Source organism: Hibiscus syriacus, unplaced genomic scaffold (genome assembly GCF_006381635.1).
Source record: "Hibiscus syriacus cultivar Baekdansim isolate YM2019G1 unplaced genomic scaffold, ASM638163v2 tig00112319_pilon, whole genome shotgun sequence".
Lineage (NCBI taxonomy): Eukaryota > Viridiplantae > Streptophyta > Magnoliopsida > Malvales > Malvaceae > Hibiscus > Hibiscus syriacus.
The window spans coordinates 2,049,673-2,059,014 of record NW_024063301.1 but is presented as its reverse complement, the minus strand read 5'-3'; the positions used below and the strand labels follow the sequence as shown (position 1 = coordinate 2,059,014).

Here is a 9,342-nt window from a genome sequence, read left to right as displayed (position 1 = left end):
GTAATGAAATCGTGTTTAAACAAGCACGTTGATGTAAATGAAAATTTTGACACTTCTTTTTGGAGGATTGGTGTTTGGTGTAAAAGTAAGTGGCCAGACTCCCTTAGCTCCATATCTGAGTTCCTCTTCAATCCATCGTTTGCTGTTGCTTCACCCTCGGCAGCATATTAGGCCAACTGTTGTTTCGTGGGTGGCTTCCCCTATGGGATGACTAAAATTCAATACCGATGCTGCCGTGACTGGTCGGTTCGGTAAAGTTGGCATCGGGGGCATACTTAGAGATTTTCAGGGAGTTCCGTTTTTTCGACCCAACTGGAGCAGAGCTGATTGCTTTATTGGAGGCCTGCACTGTTTTCTCATCTTCCAGGTGGTCCTCTTATATTCTCATGCTTGAATCTGATATTTTTTTGGTTGTCTTAGATTGTCAATCCTTCTATAACTCAGTTGACACATTAAAAAAAAATCTATTTCATATAAGCCAATGATGCTCTAAAGATAAGGCAACAACTCAGTTGACACATCTAAACAATAAAATAAGGCTGTAACTCTCTCTGTCGTCATAATTACTTATAACATTTTCCCTTATGCTATATGGACGGAAATGAACAAGTGACTAGCCATAAATTTAACAAATATGTTCCTCAAGCAAAATAAAGTATAGACTAAATTTTGGAGTTTGTTAAATTGATGCAAGTAATTAAGATCTTCAGGCAAATAAAGGAAACAATTCAACTAAGACTTCTTAATTATAAACAGGGACAGACACAAAATTTTATATTAAAATGAGAACTTTTAAAATTTCAAGAAGGAACAAACTTATGAAATTATAGGAAACAAAAAAAAATATTAGATACAATTATATTAGGGTAGTAATAGAAGTCAGTTATTACTGTTATAATTGTTAAGAGGTTTTCACAAGACCTTATATTATTATTTAAAGAGGATCGAATCCTCATTGTTGTAACTTAAACTTCTTCAAGAAATAATAAAGTTACATGTTATCAGATGATTTTCTTTTCTCATTAGTTTTTTCTTCCTTGTCGCTGCTTTTTTATATCAGATGCTTTTTTTAACCTCTTGTTCTTCAACATGAGTGATGTGAAGATAAATGATTTATTTGATAATGGTGCCAACTCCTATTATCTTCATCAATCCAATAATCCTGGTATGTTGTTGGTTACTCAGCCTCTTGGTAATGATAATTATAACAGCTAGAGGCGTTCTATGCTCATGGCTTTATCTGCAAAAACAAACTGGGTTTTGTGATGAGTCTATCATTGCTCCTCCTTTAGCGCATCCTAATTTTTCTGCTTGGACGAGGGTAAATAATCTTGTCAATTCTTGACTTCTGAATTCAGTCTCAAAGGACATTGCAGCTAGTCTCTTATATCATTCAACTGCTGCTGATATTTGGATGGATCTTGAAGATCGTTTCCATCAATAATAAATTTACTCAAATATGAAACCTAGAATAAGAAAGTAGAAGAAAGTATTTCTTACTTCATGTAAAAGTGTTCTGCAAGTAAAAGACTATATCGTAACCCCTTTACCCGACCTAGGGTGGGTTAGGCCGGATACATGAGGCCTATTAATTTGACTTCGAGAAACTCGCTCAAACAGTATTTAAAAATACGTTAACATAAACTTTCAGGTTGCGTTTGGTTCACGGAATGTAAAATTATCAGTGGGAATGTAAGATTACTAGGGAATAAGATTACTGGGAATGTTGTATTTTATGTTTGGTTGACTTAGCAAGAATGCAAGATTACCGTGTTTGGTTAAAGGAATAAAATATTATTGGAATACAATTTGACCAAATTATTTTTATTATATATTTATTTTTAACAAGTTGCAAAATATTTATATGTTTTCTTTAAAAAAAATTAAATTCATAAAATTTATATAATTGTTTTACAAAATTAAAAATATAAAAAAGTTTAATGAGAGGGTAAAATTTTATTTTAACCCCTGAACTTCATATAAAATTTTATTTATAGACTTTTTTTGTAAATCTAAAATAGTTTAAGGATAAATTTGTAATTTAACCTTCGTAGAATTTTTATTATTCAATGACAGAAGAAGTATATTTTTGAAAAAAAAATAAAAATTTAAGGGCATTTTAGTCCAAAACGCCGATTATTCAACAATATCTAAGGAAAAGTGGGTAATAACATTCCTGATAATATACACAAAAAAATCCACTATTGATAATCTCACATTACCGGGAATGAGATTATCGGGCTAACCAAATGGGGAATGTGGATTCCATTCCCATGGGAATCCCACATTCCCCCATCCAAACGCCCCCTCAATATTTATTGAGTTTAAATACTTTAAGTATTTAAAATAAATGAATAATAATTTAACATCAATAAAATATATATCAAATCCCAAAGTTTAAATCCACAAGCCAAAATAGAATTTATGTATGTTGTCCAAAATGTTTAATCATATAAAATTCTATCCAATAAAATAGAAAATAGAATATCTGAGAAAATTTTCATACTATGAAATAATGAAATCTGAATAATGGAATGTTAAAAGTGATGTTTTCTCTGCAAGTGGAATCTCTGGGCGCACGTTAGCAGGTCTAATAGAAACTGAGATTTTCGTCGTCTCTCCGGTGACTTCAATTGATTTCCCTTCCGATTTCCTCTCCTGCCTATCTTCTCTACTCCCCTTCAATGGGCTGGAGGAAACTGTTTGGGTGTTCATTAGGGCAAGAGTTAGAGTATTTTCCCCCAAAATCGCAAGAAGGGATTCCTTCAGTTCAACCTCCTTCTGAGGTATTTGATGTTGGTATTGTTGAATGGAAACTTTCCTTGGTTGGGCAATTTCTTGGAGCTGCCCAGAATTTTTATTCTCTGCAAAGAATTGTCGATAATCTTTGGAAAAAGACACTGCAAGGAGCTCATGTCAAGGTTAATCTAGCTAGAAACAACCTCTACAGTTTTTCTTTCAATTCTGAATCGACTAGAGATTGGGTTCTAGAAAACAGTCCCTGGCATATTCTAAACAAACCTTTGATCCTCAGAAAATGGAAACCAACCTAAAAAGGCTCGATTTTGATCTATCAAGAATCCCAATCTGGGTCCATTTATATAATATACCTCTAGAACTTTTCTCAAGAGCAGGATTAAGCTACATTGTCATTGCTATAGGAATTCCATTATCCATGGATTCAATTACCGCCTCCAAATCAAGACTCGAATTTGCAAAAGTTTGCATTGAAATTGGGGTGAACGAGGAAATCCCTAAGGTTGTGGATGTTATCCTTAGCAATGGGAAAACAACATCAATTACTGTTGAAATACCATGGCTACCACCCTGCTGTAGAAAATGCAAAATCTTTGAACATAATGAGAAAGGATGTTATGAACAATCTCTCACTGCCTCATCAACTTCGTAAGTTTGGAGAAAAAAAAGAGACCATAATACTACCTTACAAGCCGAAACTGCTAGTGGGATTGATTTATTGCATGAACTGGGGTTAGACGATGCCAAAGTCAAGGACGTACAACAAAAGGAAATTGAAAACCAACAAATGGAAACAATTGATGATCCTAAAGGTACTGTTGCAAATAGAAATCAATTGGACGTTTCTTCATCAATGCAAGGTGACAAAATAGCTGACCAATCTTGCGCACTCACCGTTCCAACAATTGAAAAAACTCAATCCACTATCGAACCAGCTGTCCCAACCGTGGAAATAATTGCTACCAGCCATTCAATTCAAAAATGGGGCAGAGGAAGGTTAGCTAAGTCAAAAGCAGCTTTCACTGGATCCAAAAATAGATTTGATGTCCTTAAAATAATAGATGAAATTCCTCCAATAATAGAAGATCAAGATGGGAAAATTCGGTCGGCATCTCTAGGTGTAGCAGGTTTGGTTAATGACCTCAAATCAAAAAAGAAAATTCACCTAGACAATGCAAAAAGTCCAACATGTTGTAGTAATGGGGGTGCAATGGGTCATCCTTCTCTATGATTATTAGTTTATGGAATATTAGAGGATTTAATAATCCTCTAAAACAACGAAAATTCATGCAAAGGTTTAAAATAAAGTTGAAATCCTCTATTTACTCGAGACTCGTGTCAAATTGGAGAATTCAGCGGTAATATTCAATTCCAAATTTACGGAATGGTATACCTGTTCAAATTATGAATTTGCTTCAAATGGGAGGATCTGGATCCTTTGGAAAAAAGGTTAAGCATCTCCCTTTATCAAGCTACAGCTCAGTCAATTACTATCAGATGCACTTTCAAGAGTGCTCCCCTCATTATTACAGCTATCTATGCCAGTAATGATGGTGTAACTAGAAGACAACTTTGGCAGCATCTACGTGACTTGGAAACATATTTCAGATCATTACCTTGGATATTAGGAGGAGACTACAACGTTATCTTGCAGTCGAAGGAAAGTTCAGATTACGAGCTCTATAGTCCAATATTAACTCCAGACATGAAGGACTTCCAAGATGTCACTCATGATCTTCATCTCTAAGACCACCCTTTCTTTGTTCCTTCATTCACATGGGTAAATACTTTCCATAACTCATTTGTGGAATTTCATGCACCAGGCGCATCTGATCATTGTATGGCTCTGGTTTGGATCAACTGGGAAGCTCAAACTAATCGACCTAAATCATTCAAAATTTTCAACTTCTGGACTCTTCATCCTAACTTCTTAAATGAAGTTTGACAGTCATGGCAGACACCTATTCAAGGAAATCTGATGAAGGTTATTTTCCTCAAGCTTAAACGTCTAAAACCATGCCTCAAGACCCTAAACAAATAATGTTACAGTGATATTTCTGCTTGAGTATGTCAAAAGAAAAGTGAACTTGAACAACTTCAACTATCTACTCTACGAGGAGAGGACACTATTCAAAAAGAGTTGATGCTACAAAATGAGCTTTTATCTCTTGAAGAAGCAGAGGGCATGTACTTAAAACAAAAGGTAAAAGTGAAATGGTTAAAAGAAGGAGACAAATGCACAAAATTTTTCCATTCCATTATCTCAAGTAAAAACAAAAGAGACACCATCTGAATTCTTGTTAATGACCAAGGTAAAAAGCGTGAATCTTTTGATGAAATGGCTTCCGAAGTTACTAAATTTTACTCAAGCCTTTTAGGTACAGCGGACTCCGGGGTTAAAAATTGTTCACCTAATCTTTTAAAGGTTCTGATGCAATTTAATTTTCCTTCATATGTTTCTTCTAACCTTGTAAAGGAAGTAACTGATGAAGATATCCAAGAAGCAATTTTCAACCAAGGAAATGACAAAGCACATGGTCTTAATGGATTCACACCATACTTTTTCAGAATATCCTGGTTATTGGTTGGCAAAGACGTTGTAAATGTTATTAAATACTTTTTTCAAGAGACTTTCATCCTTCCAGCTTTCAATGCTACAACCAATGCTTTGATTCCAAAAGTCCCTAATCCCAATAAAGTTAGGGACTTTCGGCCAATTTCCTGTTGCTCTGTTATTTACAAGACAATTACAAATATCTTAGTCAAAAGGTTGACTACACTACTCCCAGGGATAATATCTCTCAACCAATCGAATTTTATAAAAGGAAGAAATATTGTTGACAACACCCTCCTTGCTCAAGAACTGGTGAGAGGTTATGGAAGGAAAGTTATCTCTCCTAGATGTGCCTTGAAAGTTGAATTACAAAAGGCTTTTGACACTCTACACTGGAGTTTCATTTCTACTATACTTAAGGCTTTACAGCTTACGAATACTTTCATTGGTTGGATTTAAACTTGCTTTAAAGAAGCAAGATACTCCATCTCTTTCAATGGAATTTTGATTGGCTTCTTCAAGGGTGCAAGAGGAATAAGACAAGGTGACCCTCTTTCTCCTATCTTATTCATTCTTGCAATGAATGTGCTCTCTAGAATCCTAAACATGACTGCTACTAAAGGCTTGCTCGGATACCACCCAAAATGTAAGAAGATTGGCCTCACTCACCTTTCATTTGCAGATGACATACTTATCTTCTGCAAAGGAAATATTGAATATGTTTCTGGAGTCATCAACGTCCTTGATCAATTCTACGAAATGTTTGGTCTTAAACTTAATGCTGCCAAATGTGAACTTTATACTGCTGGAATCACTTACAGAGATCTTGAGCAAATTTTACAATCCACGGGATTCAAACATGGCAGTTTGCCAGTGAGATACTTAGGGGTTCCTTTAGTCACAAGGAAACTCACTGAAAAGGACTGTGTGGCTCTTATTGATAAGATCAAATCCAAGCTACATCATTGGTCGGGAAAGCACTTGAGCTACGCCGACAGATTAGAACCTATCAGAGTTGTTATCTTCAGTATTGCAAACTACTAGTGTAGGCAGTTAATTCTGCCTCAGGCTATTGTTAACATGATTGAACAACTTTGCTCTAGATTTTTCTGGAAAAGTACTGATAAAGCTGCCACTGGAGCAAGAGTCAGTTGGCATAAAATCTTCCTAGGGAAATCTGAGGGAGGACTCGGATTAAAAGATATCAAAACATGGAACAAAGCATGTATGATACAACTCATCAGGAACATCCTTGCGGGAGAGGGATCATTGTGGATAGCTTGGATCAAATGCTACGTTATTAAAGGTGCGGACTTTCTGTTAGTGGATGATGTAGCAAATTCCAGCTGGTGTATCAGGCGCTTACTTAAACTAAGGGCAGATGCAATCCCTGTTTTATCTAAAGGAGCTACGACGATAAAAGATTTCTAGAAAGAACTACGGGTAAAATGAGATAAAGTCTCATGGCACAAATTGATATGGTTTCCTCTACACGTCCCCAAGCATAGCATGATAACATGGATGGCACTCCTGGATAGACTCCCAACTAGGGAGAGGCTCCGAAGAATGGGAATCATTACCGATGGTTCCTGCATAATCTGTAATGAAGCTACGAAGACTACGGACCACCTGTTTAGTGAATGCTCTATGGTAGTTTCCTTATGGAAGGCTATTATGAATCTCTCCAGCTTAAGCACCCCTACTTTACCTTGGATGAGCATGATAGACTGGGCTAGTGGTGCTTGGAAAGGTGTCCCTCCTCACTACTATCTTGAAACTTTCTTGGTGTGCTTTAATCTATTCCTTATGGGAGGAAAGAATTAGAAGATTGTACCGAGGAAGCACAAGAAGTGAAAACGAAATTCTGAGTTCAATTAAGGAGATTGTATGTATTCAATTAAGCGGAAGGAATATAAATAGATTAGATAGTCTCAATACTTATCTTTGTAATAGTTGGGGTCTAGACCATTAAAATTATGTTGTAAGTAGGTTGTTCATTATCCTACTTGTTGGATTTTTTATGTAGCAGAATTATGCACCTTGAGTAATAAAATTAAAATTATCCAAAAAAAAATCTGAATAATGTCGAATCCCAAGTACCGAGTCTCATAAGTCCGAGTATCTAAAAGAAGAGACTAAGAGGGAGTAAACAACGAGGCTTAGTGTGTCCCTAAAGTACATATATAAACATGTTTAAGCATAATCCAAAACAATCACAGATTATATTCACATACCGAATCATCAATAAACATGAGTTAAAATGTTATGTAGATGCACATGCACCCACCCATACACCAATCTCACCCAAAAGAGTGGGTTCCTCAGAACCACTCTATATACCCGTCAATCTCACCATGAGTATAGGGTCTGTCATAAATACAGAGTCCACTAAATTTGAAAAGTGACATTCATCCCGTCGAGTGAATGCACTGCACTTTCTCAATTTAAAAATCATCCCAATATAATTGCAAAATGACATAATAACCAAAGTCTGATCTGATCCGAACAATAATAATTATGAGGCATTTACTAAATCCGAAACACACATACGCATATATGTATCATCACAATCAGACAATTATTATGAATACATAATTGCAATTCCGATAGGCTCAGAAACTCACAAGTCATAATTTTCGAATACAATTACGCAGTCAGTTTCACAATTAACAACAATTAACATGCTCACAATAATTTTATCAGTCATTCAAATAATCCACGCATTTCAACCAATAAATTTAACACGAATAAGGGATACACCTCGACTACGCTACCGACGATAATATCCTTGACCACGGTGAGTCCGAGTAAAAGAACGACCCAAATCAAAACCTACAAAATAATTTAATAATTAAATAAATAATTTAAATGATTGAAAAATCTGGACGACTAAAGATATTAATTAACACTTCGCTTAACGGCATTTTTTTCGAAAAATCACCGGTGACCGATATATTTATCGATCTAACATCGGTCAGATTATATTTTTCGATCTAACACCCGTAGCAGTAAAGTGCGCTCCCTGCCCCGCGCTATATGTTGATTTGGCGCCACGTGGGGTATAGCGCGCCCCCTGTACCGCTCTATATCCTGACATGGCTTACACGTGAGTATAGCGCACCCCTTGATCCGCGTTATACGCCACGTATGGGTATAGCGCTGCCCTTGCTCAGCGCTATACCTGGGTATGAATTATATTTAGCGCGGTCCCTGATCCGCGCTATATATTTTATCTGAATAATTACATATAGTGTGGTGCAGGTACCGCGTCTTATATGGTTATAAATATCCTTCACTCCCGGTTAAGTTTCTCACATCTCCTCTTAACTTATAAATTAATATAACAATTTCGTCAACTAGTAATAATTCTGGTAATTTTCTCATATTTGATTTAGAAGTTCGTGCCATTTTTCGTTATAAATTTTTTATTATACTTATTGTTTATTATGATTATTTGAAAAAAAAATATTATACTAATTATTTTCAATTAATTTTTATGTTTGTAAAATTGAAAAGCATGAGCATACGTCAAAATAGTTTTGCGGTACAGGTAATAATATAAAATTATATTATTTAAATTGTTTACGTTGATGTGTAAAAAAATTTATTGTGTTATATTTTCGTTCATATATATAATTTATTTAATCAGGTTTGTTTCAGTTATTTGTTTTTTTGCAGATATAATATTGCCGCACTTTTAAACTCAAAGAATGGTGCGACTTTCAGCTATTGTTTATTATGATGGTGAAATTCAAGAAGATGAAACCGGTGTTGTTTTCGTATCAAATGAGCGTGTTAAAATATCATTTAAGAGAAACATAACTCTTGAGGAGCTGATAACGAAGATTTTGAGGAAGATTCATGGTGGAAGTAGTAGAAGAATGTCGTCGTTGCAGTACAGATTTCCAACATCATTGTTGTCATTAACTTATACAGCGTTCGAACTTTCGAACAATGATGATGTTCAAATTATGGTTGAAGCTCAAAGTAATTATTCAGACGCCGCTATTGAGATGTATGCACATTTTGTT

At 35.3% G+C, this 9,342-nt stretch overlaps 1 protein-coding gene across 1 annotated transcript; it reads left to right on the top strand.

The window, feature by feature from the left end:
- Positions 1 to 5,917: 5,917 nt before the first annotated feature.
- Positions 5,918 to 6,742, top strand: LOC120177804. Its single transcript, XM_039183817.1, has 2 exons — positions 5,918 to 6,279; positions 6,361 to 6,742. The coding sequence occupies exons 1-2, from the start codon at positions 5,918 to 5,920 to the stop codon at positions 6,740 to 6,742; spliced, it is 744 nt and encodes a 247-aa protein (XP_039039748.1).
- Positions 6,743 to 9,342: the final 2,600 nt, after the last annotated feature.

Coding starts and splice junctions, on each gene's coding strand:
- LOC120177804 (XM_039183817.1), top strand. CDS start 5,918: ATGACTGCTACTAAAGGCTTGCTCGGATACCACCCAAAATGTAAGAAG. Junction 6,280..6,360: donor AAATCCAAGCTACATCATTG/GTCGGGAAAGCA, acceptor CTACTAGTGTAG/GCAGTTAATTCTGCCTCAGG.